At 37.0% G+C, this 23,261-nt stretch overlaps 1 protein-coding gene across 1 annotated transcript; it reads right to left on the reverse strand.

Annotated features, from left to right (window-relative positions):
• Positions 1-667: 667 nt before the first annotated feature.
• Positions 668-22,667, reverse strand: LOC127555290 (olfactory receptor 52K2-like). Its single transcript, XM_051987518.1, has 2 exons — positions 22,581-22,667; positions 668-4,221 (listed from the first exon to the last, which is right to left on the reverse strand). The coding sequence occupies exon 2, from the start codon at positions 4,068-4,070 to the stop codon at positions 3,126-3,128; it is 945 nt and encodes a 314-aa protein (XP_051843478.1). The 5' UTR covers positions 4,071-4,221; positions 22,581-22,667; the 3' UTR covers positions 668-3,125.
• Positions 22,668-23,261: the final 594 nt, after the last annotated feature.

Consider the following 23,261-nt stretch of genomic DNA (forward strand, 5'->3'; position numbering starts at 1 on the left):
TCATTGCCAACTGTGTGTTAGCTATTTTTTAACTGGAAATCCACAAGGCATCTTAAATTTAATATGTCTAAAACAATAATTCTTTATCTTTACGTCCATACCCATCCTCCTCCATACTTTCCTACTTTTGGTAGACAACATCCTTCCTCTAGTTTCTCAGGTTTAGAACCTTGCCTTACCTTCAACTCTTATTATCCCTAATCTCACACCCAATTAGTTGCCAGATCTTTTCATTTCTGGCTAGGGGACGTTTTCCACATCTAACATCATCTTCATGTTTACACAGCTACCATCTGAGTGCAGGACCTCATTGTCTCTCACATTGCTTATTGCAATGGTCCCCGATTGGGTTTTCTCTTCCTTAAATCTCTTGTTAGTCCAGCCCATCTTCCATCTGCTAAAATGATTTTCTTTAAGCACAGATCTGCCCATGGCTATCACCACCACACCCCCAATTTAATGAACTTCAGTTGCTCTATACTGCTTCTAAGATACCATATGAACTTCTTTGTTTGGCTTTTAAAGTGCTTCACAGTTAGACCTCAATGTGTCTGTCCAGCTTCATTATATATTACTCTCTTTCCCGAATGTTGTGATTCAATCAAACTGGTTTGTAAACAGTATATACCTTTTGCCTGGTTATCCTCTATGCCTTGAAAACACTCAGTTTATATTAGTTAGTCAATAAATATTTATTAAGTACTTACTATATGTCAAAAACTGTGTTAAGAAATGAGGTTACAAAAAGAGGTAAAAGCAATTCCTGCCCTCTAAGAGTTCATAATGGAATGGATTGCGATAATGGATACCCCTCTTAGAATACCTCTTTTCTTTCATGTGGAAAGCTCAAGTATCATTTATTACATGAAACATTTTCTGATCTCCCCAACTATTAATTTTCCTTTTTCTACTACTTTATATTTAACTACCTATGCTACTTTATTTTGTGTCTATTCATTTTATTTTTATTCTGATTATACTTATACATGTACTTGTAGTGTGCTCAAGAGAATGTAAATTCCTAGAGAGTGAGGACAGTTTTATACTCTGTATTTGTATTACTAGCACCAAATACAATTCCTGGTACATAGTAGGCACTTTGTCAATGTGAGTAGATTTGTTGCTTTATCTCAGAAGGGAAAAGAGAATTGCTTGCATATGGTCTAAGTATGTAGGTAGCACAGTGAATGAAGTAATGGGTCTGAAATCAGGAAAACTCATCTTCCAAGTTCAAATCTTGTCTCAGTGCTTATTAGCTGTGTCACTTCAGGCAAGTTATTAATCCTCTTTGTCTCAGTTCTCCATTTGTAAAATGAGCTGAAAAATGAGGCCAGTATTTTTGCCAAAATACTTTGCCAAGGAAACTCCAAATGGGGTCACAAAGAATCAGAAATGATTAAACAACAACACATAGTCCAAATTTGGCTGATGTCATAGTCACTTAGGGGAGATGGAAGACATAATATATAAAATGAATATGGAATTAGGGGAAGAGACTTAAAAAACTCAGGAGAGAATGTATAAAAGAAAACAAATGAGTTTCCATTTCCACAGATGAGTTGGAATTGAAGAGGAAACATGAGGAGTTGGGGATTTGATTTTGAGAAAAACTTACAGAAAGGGAAGATTGAAAGACCATGAGATGAGTTGTTATAAGAGATGGAGTAATCTTTGCCAGCAGTTTTAGTGTTTTGGAAAAAACATGGCAGACAAAAACATTAATATAATCCTACCTTAAGGGAAGCAAAGTCTAAAGAACTGACTGTGTAAAGTTGTACTCTGTTATGAGCCTGAGGTTGGGTTCACTTCTAAATCCCTCATTCCAGAAAGGATACAACCAAGTTCACAGGAGAATAACTTGTAACAGGGAACTAGAGACTATATCACATCAAACACCACAAGAAAGCATGATTTACAAAAAAAAAAAAAAGTGTTAGACTTGGAGTTACAAAGGTTTGTAATTCAAATTTCCTCTGGCACTTGGACAAAAGCTGAAACATAAGCTCTTTGAGCCTCAGTTTCCTCATTTGTAAAATTGAGATTAATACTACCATGATATTTATTTCTGAGTCTTATTATGTCTCAAAAGAAATTACATAAAATGATTTGCAAATGCAAGAATCCAATATCAATGCCAAATATTTTCTTTATCCTTTAGTAGAGAATACTCATGAGAAGAAATAATAATTGTGTGAAAATTCCTCCTATGAAAGAAAGAGAAAATTTGCTCTGTTTGGTTAAGAAAAATGATACAATATATGCAAGTTATAGACAGGGAGATTTTTAACTTGATAAAGTAAAAATGTCAAAAAAAATTCAAGTCATCCAAAAATAAAATGAACTCAGATGACTTCTGAAATGTGTTGGGATTCTGAAACACAATTCCCTTTACTGGGCTGACTTGGGGAAATGAGGAAGGAAGGCAGTTGGTCTTAGGAAGGAGAATTATCTTTGTTTCTATCACTGCCTCCCCGTGAATTTTTGATCTCCTGTTTAGTTTTCTAACAGTTTCTAAAGTCTTTAGGGTCCATTACAGGAGAGATTGTTTTTGCTCCAGAGAAAGTGTATTAAAAGTATGCCTTGTGAGCAAACTGTAATTTCATGGAGGGCAGGGACAAGTTGCTATTCCCTCTCCTCACACCCAAATTAGTGAAAAATTAGTGCTGAATGAAGATTTGTTGGAAAGTATGTCCTAAATGAATGGACAAGACACCTAATCTTTCTTTATCAAGGATATCAAAAGACCATTGGAGGTGGGAGGGAGAGGGGAACTGGGCCTGTGCCAGGCAATAAAAAGCTACATTTCTCTAACTTTTTATTATCAATTTGCTAATTTGTGCTTCTTGAATTGTCATTTGGAAAATATTTTTATGTTTCTGCTTTAAGTGTATATTCAGCGTTTCCCATTAGTCTGAGACTTTGTCTTCTCTACACCAGATTGGTATTTCTCAAAGGAGAAGGATGCTAGTATTTGAACCAAATGTAGAGGCTGTGTTTCTCTTCATATAATCTGAGACCAGTCATTCTTCCCTTCTCCCATTGATGGACTAAGTTCGGGAACCTGAGGTGGAAGGATTGTCTTGTTTTCTCCCATATAGTTCTATGATCTACTCACTGGCTTCCATCTAGATTTTCTTTCTTTGGAAGAGACCCATGACTCGTTCACGGATCTGTTTTGTCTTGACTCCATAGATGATGGGGTTGACCATGGGTGGGAAAAGCAGGTAGAAGTTGGCTGCAAGGATGTGGACATGGGGGGCAGCATGGCGGGCCAACCGGTGCATAACTGATGAGATCACAACAGGTGTATAGAAAGCCAAAATGGCCCCCACGTGGGAAGCACAGGTTCCAAAGGCTTTGTACCGAGCCTCCTGAGAGGCCAGTCTGAGCACTGCCCTCAGTATCAGAGCGTAAGAGAGGACCACAAAAAGCAGGTCCAAGCCCACGATGACCAGAGCTACTGCAATTCCGTAGACATTATTGAACCGTGTGTTGCCACAGGCCAGTTTCACCACTGCCATGTGCTCACAGTAGCAGTGGGCGATCACTCGGCTCCGGCAATAGGAAAAACGCCGCAGCAGGAAGGGGAGAGGGATCATGAGGGCCACGGCCCGCGCTACAGCTGCCATTCCAATTCTGGAAATGAGTGACCGTGTTAGCATCGTGGCGTAGTGCAGTGGTTCACAAATGGCCACAAAACGGTCAAAGGCCATAGCTAGGAGGATGGCTGACTCCATAATGGAAAAGGAATGGAGGAAGAACATTTGCGTTAGACAGGCGTGGAAACTGATCTCATGGTCATTCACCCAGAAGATTGCCAGCATCTTGGGAAGGGTAGAGGAGGAGAGAACAAGATCAATGGCTGATAACATGGCCAAGAAGAGGTACATGGGTTCATGGAGGGCAGGATCTGTCCAGATGACAAAGAGCAGAGTGCAATTACCCAGCAGGGCCAGGGTGTAGGCTGAACAAAAGGGAATAGAGATCCAGATGTGCAGATGCTCTAGGCCCGGGATTCCCATTAGCAGGAAGGATGGCGGGTGCAGGGAAGTGATATTGGAGGCTGACATGGTTATCTTAAGCTGAGCTTACTTATGGCTACTCTCTAAGTGATATTTTCCCATTAAAAGGAAACAGGATGGATTTGATAACTCAGGCTCTGTCCTTGAAATTATGAGAATTTTCTTTTGTCCTCATGATGGAAATTAGAAAGCAATGGACCTAAATGGAAATCAAAAAGGAACAATTTAGAATATCTTTCAGGCAGTTCCAGGGCAGACGATACCAGTACAGCCCTGGCCCCAGCAAAGCAAAGCAGGAATGAGTCTAGGAAACTCAGAACCAGATCAGTACAGAACCAGTGGGTTCCAGACCTCTCAGCCCAGAAACACTGAAGAGGTCCTGGAAGGTCAGAAGGAAAGGTCTGTGGCAAGAAAGTGGGAATCAAGAACTCAGGCACAGCACAGCCTGCATAAGTGTAGCCCTGGCTCCTGCTTCCACCCCAGTGCCAGCAAAGCAGGATTCAGTGGCTTTAGCACACCAGATCTAACAGCTGCAGCGGGCAGGGACAGTCCTAACAATTCCAAGGCAGAAAAGAGTGCTTGTGGTCAGGTCCCTAGTGGGAGTTCTGAAAGCAGCTGCTTGAAGCTTGGGACAATGCACTTTCCACCCTAGAAATAGAGCCTTACTTTAATAAAGAATTAAAAGCCTAGTAATAGGTTAGGAAAATGAGCAGACGACAGAAAAAGTTTGACCATAGAAAGTAACTTTGGTGATAAGGAATGTTAAAACATACACTCAGAAGTCAAAGCTCCTATATTCCAAATCCTACAAGAAAAATAAGAATTGGTCTCAACTATAGAAGAACTCAAAAGGGATTTTGAAACAAATAAAAGTGATAAAGGAAAAATTAGGAAAAGAATTGAAAGTGATACAAAAGGAAATACAAAAAAGCTAATGAATTTATAATTAATTAAAATAATTAAATGATCAAAATAAATAATTAAAAGCTAATAACTTTAATAATTTGCTTGAAAAAGCAAAATTGGTCAATTGGGAAAAGACATACAAAAGTTCACTAAGGAAAATAATTCCTTAAAAATTAGAATTGAGCAAATGAAAAGTAATGGCATTATGAGAATATTTTTCAAACTAAATAACAATGCAAGAAATGCCACCAGGCTGGGTGAACTAAGTAGAAAATGAGACAGATACAGTAAGATCTGTAGAAGTTAAGAGGAGCAAAAGAGCGTTGGAAGGGTCACAGAAGATTTCCTGTAGGACATGTTACTATCATATTAATCCTCTGTCTGAAAATATACAATGACTCTATCCAGCAAACACAAAATGACTCTTAGTTTCAAAAACTTAGATTTAAAAAATTTGAAAGGTCGGGTTGACATGTATATGTATATCTAAAAAATTAATAAATACTAACATACTGCTTTCTTACTCTGAACACTTTCTCCATGGAGTCCTAGTTCTAACTTTATAAACCTCTGTGTTGGTCATAGTTTCCAGCCTGGGATGTTCCGGTAAATGTTTATTAATTATATTTCCAAAAAAAAGTACACATGACACAATTTTTAGCTTAATCTGCATTATTTTCTTTTTCATTTTTGTAAGTCTAGACAATCAAGAAAACAATAAATCAAGCCCTGATATATCGTCTGCCAATTTCTGAGGTGTAAATTTTTACTCTGAAAATTTAACAGAATACTCTGGCTGGCTTCAGTATACTTTTTCCAACTTTACTGAGAAAATGGAGATTATTTGTGAGAACTCCTTCACCTATTTATGTTTTCTCCAGAAATATGGAGGACAGCAAATAGTACTGACATTCTACAGTGTGTATCTTTAATTTATTCTGAATTCTTCCAAATTCCAAGGATTAAATCATATGGCTAGATTTTTCTTTTTCCTTAATGGCTTCTTAAGGTACATGGCACCTTTGATCTCAGTTAGCAAAAAAACAAAACTCCTAAACTGGTCATGGAGGCCATTCCTGATATTTTTCTCTTTACGACTCCTGAGGGGCATAAAACCTCAGAATGTGTGATCAGTATTCGACTAAAGGTCTCCTTTTCATCCATCCTTGTTCAAGGCCCAGAATAGTCCAAGGGCAAGAATTAGGGACCTCCAAGTCCTCTGCCATCTCTCTGAAAGGTCTTCTGTTTGCCTGAATTATCCTGCATAGAATTGTAAGAAATCTATCCCTCTCTCAACCTTGTTTTTCCTCCAGAAAACTCTTCCATTAAAGCAACTATAACTCTTTAATGGGTGAAGGAGCAAGAAAAGAATATTGAGCTAAGAGTGAGTATTCAATTGAATTCAATTCAGCAAGCATTTCTTAAGTGTCTATTGTATTTCAGACATCATGCTAACTACTTAAAACTAAAATAAAAAATGGTCCTTTAAAGATATTATTTATTCCTAGAGGATAGGGTATATAGACATTGAGAAGTGAATTAGATAATTTGAGAATTTATGGAAAGTTCAAGGAAAGTTCTACCTTCCTTGAGGTCCACTTGAGGTGAACTTTGAAGGGATTCTGGGATTCCAAGGTATAGCAGTGAAGAGGGAGTACTTTTCAAAAACGGGAGGCAACTAATGCCAAAGGTACAGATCTGGGAAATGGAATAACAAGTATGGGAAATGGGAAATGATTTGATTGAGATGTGGTTGAGATTTGGGAGAGATTTTGGTTGATGCAGAGGTGTATATATTGGAAGATCTGCATTTGATTTCTGACACTTATTAGGTGTGTTCTAACATCTCTTAACTTTAATTTCCTCACTTGTAAAATGGAGATATTAATAATTACATTGTACATCTCACAGCATTGCTATGAGAAAAGTGCTTAGCAAAACTAAAAGCATTTTAGAAAAAGGAGTCATTTATCAGAGATTCAGAGAAGGGGAGAGAATAAACATTCATTTAGTAGCTACCATGTGCTAGGCACTATGATAAGTGCTTTAAAAATATTATCTAATTTTATCCTTACAACAATTCTATGAAATAGATATTATCATTTTCTCCATTTTATAGTTGAGTAAACCAAGGCAGACAGAGGTTAAGTGATTTGCCCAGAATCCTATCACTAGTAAGTGTCCAAGGCCAGGTTTGAATTCAGGTCTTCCTGATTTCATGCCCAGTGTTCTGTGCACTGCATCAATTTGCTGCCTGTAGTCCAATAGGTACATGAACAGGAAATTCCCCTACCCATTCCTAACAATGTTTTTTTGTTTGAGGATTTTCAGTGAAAAAGGGAGGTCACTATTTTTGAGGCAACACTTTCTATTTCTGAGCACCTCTCATTGTTAAGAAGCTTTTCCTTCTGTACAACCTGAATCTGCCTCTCTAGAAGTTCCATACATTTATCTCTAGTCCTTTTGCCCTCTGTGATACAACCCTGAAGTTAGATGGCCTAGGGCAATGGATAGGACACTGGATCAAGAAGATCTGAGTTCAAATGTGACCTCAGACATTTAGGAGCTGTGTGACCGAGGCAAGTTTTAACCTGACTCAGTAAACTCATCTGTAAAATGTGAAAAATAAAAGCACCTGCCACCTAAGGTTGTTGTGAAGATAAAATGAGATATTTGTAAAGTTCTTTGCAAACCTTTAGTGCTCTAGCTATTATTGTTAATGATAATAATGAACAAAAATGCTAAGATTAGCAAACCAAAAAAGTATAATCCTCATTCCATGTGATAACTCTTCAAATACTTGAATTTAGGGATCATATTTCCCATAATTCTTTAAACTGATCCTTATATGACTTATAGTCCCTTGACCATCCTGATTACCACAATTCAGTTTCTTGATGTCCTTTCTAAAAGGCAGCTCCTATACCACCAAGAAATATATATTTGCATTTTGAATATAAATGGTTTGTCAAATAAATTAATAAATGATTGGATCTCACTCTGCTCATATTTTCTGGTATCATATATTCTCTGGTCCTTCTGTACTTAAAACCTCAAAGATATCAATTGTATTCCCATATCCTTGTCATTTTCCACTTCTCTGTTTTTATTTCATCAACTGGACTTTAGCTCACAGATACCCAAAATTGTCTTCTATTTCTTTGGTGCCTCGCATGAGGTTCTGCAGATAGCAGATATTTAATCAATGATGTTAACTGACTGTTAGAGCTCTTCATTTCTCAAGGCATTATAGAACCCTGAAATTCTCACATTGGAAAGAATTATAGAAATAATTTATTCTAAATGTTCATTCTAAGAAATGAAGGAAGTTAAACCAAGAAAGATGGAAGGGAATTGGTCAAAGTAATTTACCAAATAGTGAAAACTAGGGCTATAATCAGGTCTCCAAGTTTACAGAACTAGTAGTCTTTATACAGTATCTTACCATTTTTATATCTCTGTCTCTATGCCTCTTTCCCTTTTCTTCCTTTTTACCTTTTTAGTCTATCCTATGTCACAGAGGACATAATTTGATATCTAGACAAATCTAAGTACTGTGGTGCTAATGAGGTCCTAGTAGGAAGTGAGAAATGAGAGAATCTGGATTATTAGATTAGAAAAGAGGAGGAAAACAAAAGTTTATTAAGCATGGACTGACTATGTGCCAGACACTGTACCAAGAAGGTTATAGCCTCTCACTTATTTCATCCTTACAATAACTCTTCAAAATAGGTGAAATTATGCTTCCTATTTTGCAGTTTAGAAAACTGAATCAGATGGAAGAAGTGATATATTGAGTAAGATGGTAAAGAAGATATTGGTAAATAGGAGGGCATTACCAGTGGGAAGTATGGAGATTTGGAGGAGCATAACAAGGCACAGAGATATAGTGAAAAGACAATTAGATGAAGAATTAAGAGGTTAGTGACACTTAGCATTCGAGTAACAATAGAATCCAAGGACAGGATCTCTTTAGAATCTATTTTCTTATCTGTATAATGAGTATGATAATAGCTAGAATTTATGTTTCTCTTTAAAATTTTCAAAGTTTTTAAAATATGTTATTTCATGTATAAATCTGAGAGGTAGAGGGCTATTATTATCATCATTTAACAGATGAGGAAACTAAGACTAAATTATTTGTCCAGAGTAACTCAATTAGCCAGATTTTGAATTGAGATTGGAACTCTCCTTGATTTCAGGTTCATGGTAATACTGATACTACCTACCTCATAGTTTGTGTGTGTGTGTGTGTGTGTGTGTATGAGGGAGAGAGAGACATGTACACAGACCAAACCACAAAGACAGAGACAGAGATACTGAGATAGAGACACACACTTACATACACAGAGATCCATTCGTTAAATGAAGCCTAGGATGAATAGTTTAGAAATATCACCAAGCACATGAAACTGATGATCTCCTTTGTAGATCAGACTTAAGCTATGGATCATATCAGTATCAGGTCAGAAGAACAAACTTTAAGACCTTAAAATAATCTATCTCCAAATAAAGACTCAGCTCTTTCCTACCCTCCTCTTAAAGAAACTCAGCCCTGTCACCCACATCAGTCCACTGGAAGAGGCCATTGCTATACACTTGGATGTTATCTTTCTAGGGAAGTAATGAGTCTCACCTGATAGTTCTTCACCACCCTGCCACTCATGTCCTTCTAGAACTCCTAGTCCCAGTTCATGTTTCATCTTTCTCTGACTAGTTTTCTTACCTTTAAGGCCTGGAATTCATCTTAGTTCATATCCACCGGCTCTAGTATCTATGCATGGAGTCTGGAGTTTGTTCCTCTCAATGCTTTTCAAATACCACCTCAAGAAGAGGGAGGAGAGTAGGTGGGAGGTCCTGAATCAACATTTTACTCTGCCACTGGCCTCTTTTCTAAGACATCAAAGGGAGTAATGAAAGGTGCCTGTGTCCCCAAGGAAGGCCTTGAGGGACACTCCAGAGCAGGACCACAAAATGTTTATAAAACGATTAAGAACTATTATACCTCAGTTGGGGAGGGACCTCATCTTTTTCATTTCTCCTGAGAATGAATTAGGGGCATATTAATTTAGTTGAAAGAGTCAGGAAGTCTGAAGACTTGGGTTTTAGTCTATAATCTATCTCTAACAAATTCCTTCCTTTCCTCTCCTTCCTCCCTCCCTCCCCCACCATAATGAGTGCACTTACATTCATTGAATTTCAGAGATAGGGAGAGACTCAAAGTTTATTTAGTTTACTCTGTTCTTGAACAGAAATCTCCTGTGTAACATCTTAAAAAATGAGTTCTGTATGGGATGGGTGCTAGACCCCTTTTCCCAAGTTAACCAATCAGAGAGGTCTTCAGATACAAAGAGAAAACATTTATTTAGTCCCTGCAGGGAGAGGCCCAGAATGCCCAGGAAGCATTTTAGCTCCCAACATGTGCCCTGACCTGACCAGCCAGAAACAATAAAGCTGATTAAATAGCAAAAGACTCAAGTCTTTTCATTGGATAGACTAAAAGGAAGTAACCAGCAATGACCAATGGTCACTCATCCCTTCCTGTAGCTGAGCTAGGGTCTTGACCTTTAGAAACCTCTAGACTTTGAGATCATTTGACTTCCTGTAACCTAGGGCCCAAAGCCTGATCTTCCAGCTCTGCAGACTTCTGGGAATAGAGATCATGTGACTTCGGTCTAAGATTTGACCTACTCTATCTCATAGACTTTTTTTTTTTAATAGCTTTTTATTTACAAGACATATGCATGGGTAATTTTTCAGTATTGACCCTTGCAAAAACTTTTGTTCCAATTTCTCCACTTCCCCCCACCCCCCTTCCCTAGATGGCAGGTGGACCAATACATGTTAAATATGTTAAAGGATATGTTAAATACAATGTATGTATACCTATCCATACAGTTATTTTGCTAAACAAGAAGAATAGTCTTTGAAATAATGTACAATTAACCCATGAAGGAAATCAAAAATGCAAGTGGACAAAAACAGAGGGAGTGGAAATGCTATGTAGTGGTTCACAGTCATCTCACAGAGTTCTTTTACTGGGGGTAGCTGGTTCTATTCATTATTGAACAAATGGAACTGATTTGGTTCATCTCATTGCTGAAGAGAAACTTCATCTCATTGCTGAAGAGAGACACCTCCATCAGAATTGATCATCATAAAGTATTGTTGTTGAAGTGTATGATGATCTGGTCCTGCTCATTTCACCCAGCATCAGTTCATATAAGTCTCTCCAGGCCTTTCTGAAATCCTCCTGCTGGTCATTTCTTACAGAATAATATTCCATAGCATTCATATGCCACAATTTATTTAGCCATTCTCCAATTGATGGGCATCCATTCATTTTCCAGTTTCTGGCCACTCCAAACAGGGCTGCCACAAACATTTTAGCACATACAGGTCCCTTTCCCTTCTTTAGTATCTCTTTGGGATATAAGCCCAGTAGTAATACTGTTGAATCAAAAGGGTATATACAGCTTGATAAGTTTTTGAGCTTAGTTCCAAATTGTTCTCCAGAATGGTTCTTATAGACTTTTTGAGAAAACTTTACCTGGTCCCATTCAGTTCCAAATTGTTGTCCAGAATGATTGGACCAGTTCACAACTCTACCAACAATGCATTAGTCTCCCATTTTTTTCATATCTCTTCCAATATTTGTCATTTTCCTGTTCTGTCATATTAGCTAATCTGATAAATGTGAGGTAATACCTCAAAATTGTTTTAATTTGCATTTTTCTAATAGTGATTTAAAAAATTTTTCATGTGGTATTGATCACTTTTATTTCTTCTTCTGAGAATTGCTTGTTCATATCCTTTGATCATTTGTCAATTGGGGAATGACTCATATTCTTATAAATTTGACTTAGTTGTCTATATGATGATAGTTCTTTTTTTTATTTTTTATTTTTTTAAATAACTTTATATTGACAGAACCCATGCCAGGGTAATTTTTTACAGCATTATCCCTTGCACTCACTTCTGTTCCGATTTTCCCCCTCCCTCCTTTCACCCCCTCCCCCAGATGGCAAGCAGTCCTTTATATGTTGAATAGGTTACAGTATATCCTAGATACAATATATGTGTGCAGAACCGAACAGTTTTCTTGTTGCACAGGGAGGATTGGATTCAGAAGGTATAAATAACCTGGGAAGAAAAACAAAAATGCAAGCGGTTTATATTCATTTCCCAGTGTTCTTTCTTTGGGTGTAGCTGCTTCTGTCCATCCTTGATCAATTGAAACTGAATTAGCTCTCTTTATCAAAGAGATCCACTTCCATCAGAATACATCCTCAAACAGTATCAATGCTGAGGTATATAATGATCTCCTGGTTCTACTCATTTCACTTAGCATCAGTTCATGTAAGTCTCGCCAGTCCTCTCTGTATTCATTGATGATAGTTCTTTGAAAGTTGTTTGTCTTTACAATATTGCTGCTATTGTATAAATTTGTCTCTCTTCATAACATTCTACATCAGTTCATACAAACTTGCTCAGATTTTTCTAAAATGATGATCTTCATAATTTCTTATAGCACAAAATTCCATAACTTTTTATCTGTTTCCCAGTTGATGGGTACCTTCTTATATATATATATTTTTGGGACCATAAAAGAGCTGTTATGAATATTTTTGTGTGGCCATTTCCAATTAAAATTTTTTTTGGGGTATTTATATCCAATAGTGCTACTATTGAGGTATGTACAATTTTATTGCTTTGGGGATATAATTCAAAATTTCCTTCCAGAATGGCTGGAGCATTTCACAGCTCCACCAATAGTTTATTAATGTAACTGTCACCTCACAATCCCTCTAGCATTTATCATTTTCCCTTTTTGGAGGGGTCAATTTTGCTAATCTAATTAATGAAGCAAAAAACACAGACTTGTTTTCACTCACCTTTCTCTAATTATTAATTATTTTGAACATTTTAATGTGGCAATTGATAATTTGGATTTCTTACTCTGCATATTGTCTGGTCATATTCTTTTACTATTTATCAATTGAGAAATAGTTCTTACTCTTATACATTTTAACCACTTGTCTACATATCTGAACAATGAAACCTTTATCAGATAATGCGGAATGTTGGAGGGGATGTGGGAAAACAGGACACTGATACATTGTTGGTGGAATTGTGAACACATCCAGCCATTCTGGAGAGCAATTTGGAACTATGCTCAAAAAGTTATCAAACTGTGCATACCCTTTGATCCAGCAGTTTTTCTACTGGGCTTATACCCCAAAGAGATACTAAAGAAGTGAAAGCGACCTATATGTGCCAAAATGTTTGTGGCAGCCCTGTTTGTAGTGGCTAGAAGCTGGAAAATGAAAGGATGCCCATCAATTGGAGAATAGTTGAATAAATTGTGGTATATGAATATTATGGAATATTATTGTTCTGTAAGAAATGACCAGCAGGATGAATACAGAGAGGACTGGCGAGACTTACATGAACTGATGCTAAGTGAAATGAGCAGAACCAGGAGATCATTATATACCTCAACAACGATACTGTTTGAGGATATATTCTGATGGAAGTGGATCTCTTCGATAAAGAGAGCTAATTCAGTTTCAATCAATCAAGGATGGACAGAAGCAGCTACACCCAAAGAAAGAACACTGGGAAATGAATATAAACTGCTTGCATTTTTGTCTTTCTTCCCAGGTTATTTTTACCTTCTGAATCCAATTCTATGGGGTGATGGTAATAGCCATTTTACAGATGAAGAAACTAAAACTAAGAAGGTAAGTAACTTAAGGATCCTGTCTGGGATACATAGCAAGTAAACTTTTGAGGCAGGATTGGAACTCAGGCAACTTCCTGAGACAAATCAGTTGTTTTATCCATTTTATTTTGTATAGTTGTTTCAGTTGTAGATGACTCTTTGTAATCCCATTTTGGTATTTTCTTGACAAAGATATGGGAGCAGTTTGTCATTTCCTTCTCCAGCTAATTTCATAGAGAGGACACTGAGGCAAACTGAGTTAAGTGACTTGCCCAGGATCACCTGTCATGTCCTGGCTAGCTTTCTGGAGGGCCTTGGGATCAACCTTGGTCTCAGCAGAACATTTACCACAAGAATAGTCAGGAGTAAAGTCCAAAGTCTTTATTGTCTCCTTCAGTCTCCCAGTCTGAACCAGTATACCCAATAATGCAGGAGGCAAGAGAGCCATCACAAGGATAGTCAAAGATAGAATGTCTATCTTTTAGTCCTTATTGGCCTTATTGGCAATTGGCCCTTATATACCTTATTGTAAATACATCATTACAACATACTGATTATGTGTGAACTTAGAGAACCATTACATCACCATGCTAAGTACTAAGTATATATATGAACTAGAGAACAATCATCTCATCAATTCCACCGAGTTAACACTTTGTTTCAAGTATACTTCTTTCAAATATACTTCTCCAGAGTTCCAGCTCTCTACAATCACCTAATTATCTGAAGACAGATTTGCATTCATGAAGATGATGAGTCTTTCTGATTCCAGGCCCATTGCTCTATCTATCATACCACCTAACTGTATTGCTCTAATCGCTACACCATAATAATAGTTAATTTTTATATAATGTTGTAAAGTTTATAAAACATTTTTTAAAGCTTATATGATCCTCATAATAACAATGGAAGGGAGGGTACTATTACCTACACTTTACAGGAAATTGACACTCAGGCTATGTCATTTGCCTAGAGTCACACAACTACTAAGTGTCTGAAACTGGATTCACTCCCAGGCTTACTTGCCTCAAAATTCAGAATTCTATCTCTTATGCTATACTATAGAAATGGAAGACAAAACTAAAACAGATTCATTTCAATGAATGCACATTCCCAGGAGTAGAAAATATTTATTGTTTGTCATTTCAGAGAAACAAAATTCCATGCCACTTTTTTTTTTCATATCATAAGTTTGGATAAATATATCCCAGAGCATCCTTCTCAATTATTCTGGTTCATTGACTTCCTCTTCTTCTTCTATCAGTATCATTCAATAATTATCTAGCTCAATTCTAGGCAAAATGGCAAGAACTTTCTTGGCTCTGGACTTCTTGAATTTTAATATCTCTTCTATTAAATCTTCCTTTTCTTCTAATTCTTGGGCATTGTCTTTGTGGCAAGGGAAGATTTTTTAGAGTCTTTTGGCAGAGTGGATCTCCCAGCAGAAATACCAAAATGACTCCAGGAGGTCATTTGATAGGTATTTCTGACTTACATGTAGCACTCACCACTGGTTAGGAAATGGTGATTTATTTATAAAGTCTATGATTATGGGGAACTGCTTCCCCATACTTTAATGATGGGTGAGGAAGAGACTGAAGAGCATGGGAATTTTTGTTGAATTTTTTCATGTAGGACATGGATAACAAGATGAGCAGTTTCAGTGGTTGATGCTTCATTAGTTAAAAAAAGATATTTATTAAGCACCTGCTATGTTCTAGGCATTTGTAAAAATGCTTTGCAAATATGTCATTTGAAGAGACTTAGCTAGAGACAAGAGATTGCTTGTGTCTAAAATAATTTTGAGTGAAAGTAGATAGAAGAAGCAACACAAGGATGGGGGGAGAATTATTTTCAAATAAATGGATGTCAATCCAGTGTATGAAATTATTTGGAGTGAAGTGACAAAACTAGGATAACTGTTCATGCAATGACAGCATATACAATAGCAATTATCAAAACAAAGAACTTTGGGAAAAAAAAAAAAACCTTAAAACTCTGATCAAGTGCAATGGCATCTCAATTCCAGAGGACTCATGATGAAATATACGACCTATTTCCTAACAGAGAAAGGTTATGGATTTGGGGTACTATTTGAGATGAATAAATTTTAGATTAGGCTAATTATGAGAATTTGTTTTCTTTGATTTAAGCATATTTGTTACAAAATTTTTATTTTCCTTTTCTTTGTTTTTTAAAATATCAGGGGAGGGGGGAGTGATAGAGGGAGATAACATGAATTTTTTTTAATGGAAAAAAATTAAAGATTTAATTTTTTTTTTTAACTTGCTATTTGCTCTTATTTCCTTTTTTGCCTTAAAGCCTAAGAAACATTCTAGATAAGAAACTTGGGGGACTCACTTTAATCTCTGTAGTTTACAATCCTGCTTTTGCAAGGCCTCGCACAGCAGCTTCATTCCTTCATCACCAAAGTAATTACGACTCAGGTCCAACTTTTTTAACCTATTACTGCTACAGATAACAGAGAGAATATCCTGAAGACAAGTAGCAGTTAGATTACAACCAGACAATCTAAAGGAGAACAACCAAAGGAAAAATGTCAGTTTAATTTCTCTCGGAGCCATTAATTTCCTCACTTTTTGTGGGAAAGGAATCAAACTCATAGCCTCTTCAGAACCATTCTTCCCCTGTCTTTGTATATTTGTGACAAGGATTTTGTTTTTCTTTTCCCCAAAAAGGAAGGAGAGAAGACAGATGAGTGGGAGAATAAGAATAAGAGTGAATGAAAAAAAAAGTCACTAAGGCATCTTTTTTTTTTTTTTTTAATGAAAAGAAAAGAACAGAAGGAAGGTCAGAAAGAAGCATAGACAGCATAGTTTTGAAAACTACAGATCTTACATATTAAAAAATAAAATCAGGCTCTACATAATAGAGATCTACAGTTTCATGTATAATTATCCTTTTTTTCTGTTTCATTGTATAAAACAAAAGTTCATTCTACTTGTTTATTAAATTCAGAATTAAAAAAAAATTTCTCAGACTAAAATGGAAATGACAGTTTTTTAAAATGGACTTTTCTAAAAAGGGTTAATGACCAAATAAGGGATAGACAGGATCATAAAAATTTAAAAGGCAATTTTGGTTAAATAAAGTGAAAGATTTTCCATACACAAAACCAATATAGTTAAAATTAGAGGAAAAATAAATAATGGGGGATAAAGTATCTTTGGATCAAGTTTTGTGATAAAGGCTGCATGTCCAAATTTTATAAGAAACTAAATTTATAAGACTAAGAATCAATCTTTAATAGATAAATGATCAAAGGATATAAACAGGAGAATTTTACAAAAATAATCTGTTACTTAAAAAATAATTAAGGAAAAAAGATATGATTGTTGAACTTTTGTTGGTAAATTGTGGAAGACAATGGAAAACGAGAGAAGTCCTGCAAGGTAGGAGAAATTTTAATATCTGAATTTTCAGAAAATGCAAAAGAGCCTAGCTCTTCAAACTTTGTGCCAGTGAGGTTGACTTCAATTCGTTGAAAAATTTATAAAATAATTTGTTAAAGAGTTGTTTGGTGCACATCTACATGAGGAAGTGATGATAACAAAAAGTTCTTGAAGAAGAGGTTATGCCAGATTAATTTCATGTCCTTTTTAAATTGGTTAATTGTTCTTCATTCTCAAAGAGAACCAAAATAACATCACTATGTTAGAGTCCAGTTACAGGGTGTCCAACTGTGGCTGATTAGATCAATATAAGCTTGGAATACTTTACCACAGGTCAGGCACAAATAGAATGGGCTATATTCTGTAAATTTATTCATCTCACATTTCTTTTCTGTTTTGCTCATAAAGCACAGCACCTTTTTTGGTGATACCAAACTGAGCAGTCCTGTGCCAGTGTCTCCCATGACATGTAATCAATTCCAAGTTCTTTAGGGAGACACTGAGAGACTTTTGATCACAGCTTAATCATTGCATGGGTGTGAATTCTCCATGAAATAGTCTTTTAGGCAAGCCTATGTTTGGCACATATACAATGTGGATAGCCCTTTGGAGTTGTGCTATCCACAGCAGAGTTTGAATGCTTAGTAGTTTAGTTTAAGAAATGACTTCATTGTCTGGTACTTCATCTTGCCAGATGATCTTTAGAATTTTCTTAAGATGATTCAAATGAAAGTCATTCAAGGGACAGCTAGGTAGCCCAGTGAATAGAGCACCAGCCCTAAAGTCAGGAGGACCTGAGTTCAAATCTGACTTGGGCAAGTCACTTAATACCAAGTGCCTCAGGAGGAAAAAATTCATTTGGGTGCTGGTATAATGTCTAGATTTGTCAGCATATGATCTGACAACAATGAAGTCAGCATAAGGTTCTGTAGAACTTCAGTTTATTAGGCTGTCTAATAATACCTCCTCTCTCCCCCAGTTTCTTTTGAAGGCCCCCAAATACTGGGTTACCCAGCACATCCCTGAAAGGTATACTGCCAAGGTAAGTACTTACCCGCAGTACTGAAAACTTCTCTATTTCCTTAACCAATGGTTCCATGTATGGATGGTGTGGTGCTGATTGGTGGAGTACTTGTGTTTTCTTGGTATTATTTGTTAGGTCAAAATTATCACAAATTACAGTCCCATTATATCCATCCCTGCCGCTTTGTCACTTGTCTGTTGCCACAGGATTTTGAGATAGATAAAAATGGTAAAATGAAATGGGTGATATCTTTTGATTCATGGATAAATTGGATTTACATGAGATAGAGTTTTAGGAAGTTTAGTTTTACTCTTTCTTCAACAGGTGTCACAATCCACTGGCAAAACAGAGTCAAGACTATTTGATGGCTATAGATGGAGTGAATGACTTTGGTGTTTTTGATGGTTAACCACAGTGCCTGCTTCTCTTGCCTTCATGGCCATTGGAACACATTATTCTCTTCTGTCCATTCTCTCAGGGCAAGTTTTCACATGCCTGGGGACAGGCACCCCACTAACTCATCCACAGGTTGAGACCCCTCAGCTACTTGGTTTAGTCAATGTGCCCAAAGTGTTTACTGGATGTGGGTGCCAAATGTGCTACTGCTTCTTGGAGTCATGTGTGAGATTTAAGTGAACCTGGTATCATTTTCTTATTGATCCTATTTACAAGCACTTGCTTTTGCTCTGTAACTGCTTTTGTTCTATCACTGCTTAAGTCATGATTCTTTGTCTCTGAACTTATTTCAAAGTTCAACCGACTCATTATGGATTAAATTTAAAAATACATCTATTCTTGCCTCAAGAAATTTTGCTAACCTTGGGAAATGTGTGTGAACAGAAAGGGAGTTGGACCTGATATTTATTCTATTTAACCATGGTTCAGAGATGTATGGTTTGCTATATAAAGGTCTGGGCCATTTTCTCATATCTGGACTCAAACAATGAGCACTTCTCAGTTCCTTCAGAGAAGAAGGGACAGTCATCAAAATTCAAATAAAGGGAAATGTCCTCTTCTTTAGGCATTAATGAAAACAAGCTGTTAACTCATTTATTGACCACTAGTGTTTCCCAACTATTAAATTTTATATTACTTAGGGATCTGCCTCACTTTACCATTCAAATGCAACAAAAGGAAGGCAGATAACAAAGGATGAATACCAAAGCATAATCTTGCAATTATAAGTCAGGAGTACTGAGCCTCAAAATGCAATTAGGTTAATGAAAAAAAGGGTGTGTGGTGTGTGTGTGTGTGTGTGTGTGTGTGTGTGTGTGTGTGTGAGAGAGAGAGAGAGAGAGAGAGAGAGAGAGAGAGAGAGAGAGATCCATTTTCCCAGGTCTACCATCTCCTCTTTTCTTCAATTCCTTCCCTCAAGTACAGTGCCTCTTGAACATTCTCTTGCTTTCAGCAAACTCGATTTTCAAGGCCCAAATGCTCTTCCTAGATCAGTAACTACTCTACTTCTCTCATCTTGATTATTAGAAATACAGAGGTGACTCTTCCTCCCTATTTCAGACCTATATCATATATCCCAGTGGAATCCTTTCATCCTATTTTTATTTATTTTATTTTTTCTTATTCATTTACTTATTTAACATATTGTTTTATGAATGTTGGGAGAGAAAAATCAGAGCAAAATGGAAAAACCATGAGAGAGATTAAAAAATAACAAAAAAAGAAGTGAACATAGCACGTGTTGATTTACATTCAGTATCCTTGTTTTTTTTTTGTTTTTTTTTTTGGAGATGCAGATGGCATTTTCTGTCCAAAATCTACATTCTTGTTATTGCATATAGTGTATTCTGGTTCTTCTTGTCTCATTCAGCATCAGTTCATGTAAATCTTTCTAGGCCTTTCTAAAGTCAGCTTGTTCATCATTTTTTATAGAACAATAATATTCTATTACCTTCATATACCACAACTTGTTCAGCTATTCTCCAATTGATGGGCATCTACTTAATTTGCAATTCTTTGCTACCATAAAATTAGCTGCTGCAAACATTTCTGTGTGTCCTTTCCCCTCCTTTATGAAAGATTTCCTTGGGATACAGTCAATATTGGCATTGCTGGGTCAAAGGATATGCACAGTTTTGCCCTTTGGGCATAGTTACAAATTGTTCTCTAGAATGGCTGGATCAGATCACAACTTTACCAACAATATACTAATGTCCCAGTTTTCCTACATCTCCAACATTTATCATTACCTTTTCCTGTCACCTTAGCCAATCTGAGAGGGGTGAGGTGATATACCTCAGAGATGTTTTAACTTTGCATTTATCTAATCAAGAGGGATTTAGAACATTTTTTTATATGCCCATAGAGAGCTTAATTTTGTCATCTGAAAATTGTTTGTTCATATCCTTTCACCACTTATCAATTAGGGAATAGCTTGCATTCTTATAAATTTGACACAATTCTTTATATATTTTAGAAGTGAGACTTTTATCAGAAACACTGATTGCAAAAATTCTTTCCCAGCTTTTTATTTCCCTTTTAATCTTGCTCTGGTTGGTTTTGTTTGTGTAAAAACTTTTGAATTTAATGTAATCAAAGTTGTCCATTTTACCTTTCATTATGTTCTCTAGTTTTCATTATTCATAAATTTCTCCCTTCTACAAAAATCTGATAGATAAATTATCCCTTGTTCTCCTAATTTGTTCATGGTAAGTTTTTAGATGATTTTCTAGGATTCTCTCAGGGGTCCTCAAACTTTTTAAATAGGGGGCCAGTTCACTGTCCCTCAGACTGTTGGAGGGCTGGACTATAGTAAAAACAAGAACTTTGTTTTGTGGGCCTTTAAATAAATAAACCTCATAGCCCTGGGTGAGGAGGATAAACATCCTCAGCTGCCACATCTGGCCCGCTGGCTGTAGTTTGAGGACCCCTGAATCATTATATCATCTGCAAAGAGTGATAGGTTTTATTTCCTCATTGTCTATTCTAATTTCTTTTTCTTTTCTTATTGCTAAAGTCAACATTTCTAGTATAATGTTAAATATTAATGGTGATAATGAGCATCCTTGTTTCACCCTTGAATTGTTTATTGGGAATGTGTCCAGCTTCTCTCCATAACAAATATTGCTTGCTGTAGGTTTTAGATAGACATTGCTTATTACTTTAAGGAAAGTTCCCTTTATCCCTATGCTCTTTAGTGTTTTTAATAGGAATGGGTATTAGATTTTGTCACAAGCTTTTTATGCATCTTTTGAGATTATTATATGATGTCTGTTGGTTTTGTTACTGATATGGTCGATTATGGTAATAGTTTCCCTGATATTGAACCAGCCCTGCATTCCTGGTAAAAATCCCATTTTGTCATAGGATATGATAAGGAATCCCCTTATCCTAAAGACAAAAGTTGTTGATTCATTGCTATCACGTGCCAAAGAGTGCACTAGGTCCTGGGCATACAAACATAAAAAATGAAATAGTTCCTACTCTGAAGATTCTTTAAAGAGGAACTAGCTATAAATAAAAAAAAAAATCAACATCTAGTAACTACAAGAAAGTTTTGGTATGAGATAAATTCAGAAACTAAGTGGATCAGGAAAGGTCTCATGTAGGAGCTGAAGCAAAGAAGATTTCTAAGAAACAGATATAAAAATGGAAGGCATGGTCCATCCCTAAACATTTCTTTTTCTACTAAAACTCAATTTTTTTCTTTAAGGGAACACTGTGCATATGAATCTATGCATGTATTTTGTAGATTTGGTAGTCTGATCTCCAAATATTTTATGCATTTTATGATTATTTTAATGGAATTTCCTTTATATCATATTTTGTATTGTATTATTATTGAAGAGAAATGCTGTTGGTTTTTATGGGCTTATTTTTTAGGAAGCAACTTTTCTAAATTATTTTGATTATGATAAGTATAGATATAGAAGGTACTTTTTTTTAATCACGAAAACAATATCTTCTAAACAATCTCTGTTATTACCCTGCAAATCTTGCTCTTCTCTTCCCCTCCCCAATTCCTTTTATTTCTACTGTGCCTCACTCTTTAAAATATCAGTGTCTCTATGTAGAGAGGATAGTATTAACTCTTATTGAAATTTTCCTAAATTCATAGTCTTCTGGTGTATTTCTGCCTCCTGACTTTCTTTCTCATTTACCATGAAATCTGCTTTCTGGGTTGATGCCCTCCCACATTTCTAGATGCTCTTCAGCGCTCTAAACACCAACATTCCTGCAAAGTACTTACTGCAGACACTGCAAATGAGGAGAGGAAGGGGAAGACGAGAGGAAGAGATGAAAGGAAGGAAAGAAAGAAGGAAAACTTTTTGTTTTTCAATTTGGGTAACATTCATAATTTGGCTTCAGAGAAGGAAGTAAGAAATGAGAAAGGAAAGAAGGAAAATTAGAAGAAGAAAGGAAAGATGAAGGAAAGGGAGGGAGGGAGGGAGAAAAGAAGGGAGTTGGGGACAGGATAGAAGCTTGGAGGTACACGCAGGTGAGGAAGAAGCCCCGGCCCTCAGGCGGAGCCTTACCTTTCCTGGCTTGCTCCCACAGTTCTCTCAGGCCCATCTTCTTCCAGATGCTCAGAGCTAGCTCCCAGGCCTCCTGCTCCCCCCGACAACTGACCAGGATCTCGGCCATTTCTGTGCTATCCACCCCATCCACGCGGCCCCGAGGGATGCCCAGCCCCGAGGAGTGGTCCTTTAGGTACAGCTTGAATTTCTTCAGCTCATCCGGGGTCAGGTCCTCCAAGTGTCGAGCCAGTTGGCAGCGCATACCTTCAGCCAATGGGGACCTCTCTGTCCTTCCCCAGCTTCGGGCTCCCGCCCTGCCTTCCTCTGCCCAGTTTTGGAAGCCCCCCCAAGGGACTTGGGCCATGTCATCAGACCTCAGAAAGCTTCAATTTCCTCCTCGGAGACTGGACAGGCCTCGGGACTCGCTTGCGATGGAGTCCTCCGCCCCGCGCCCTCTCCCTAAAACACATAATTTTTTTCCGGCTGTCCCCATCCCGCGGCTTCCGAATCTTACTTAACGCAGCCAGACCATTTGAGAGCAGAGCAAAGAGAAAGAGAAAGCTAGCAGTGTCTGGGCAAGCAGTTTAGGGACTCGGCCACACCCCCTCGAACTCTGAGTCAATGAGCGAGGGCGGGGCGCAGCCCCCTGCTTTTGGGGCTAAGCGTGGGGACTCCTCTTCGTCCTTCTAATCCCAGTCC

The sequence above is a fragment of the Antechinus flavipes genome, chromosome 3 (genome assembly GCF_016432865.1).
Source record: "Antechinus flavipes isolate AdamAnt ecotype Samford, QLD, Australia chromosome 3, AdamAnt_v2, whole genome shotgun sequence".
NCBI classification, from domain to species: domain Eukaryota; kingdom Metazoa; phylum Chordata; class Mammalia; order Dasyuromorphia; family Dasyuridae; genus Antechinus; species Antechinus flavipes.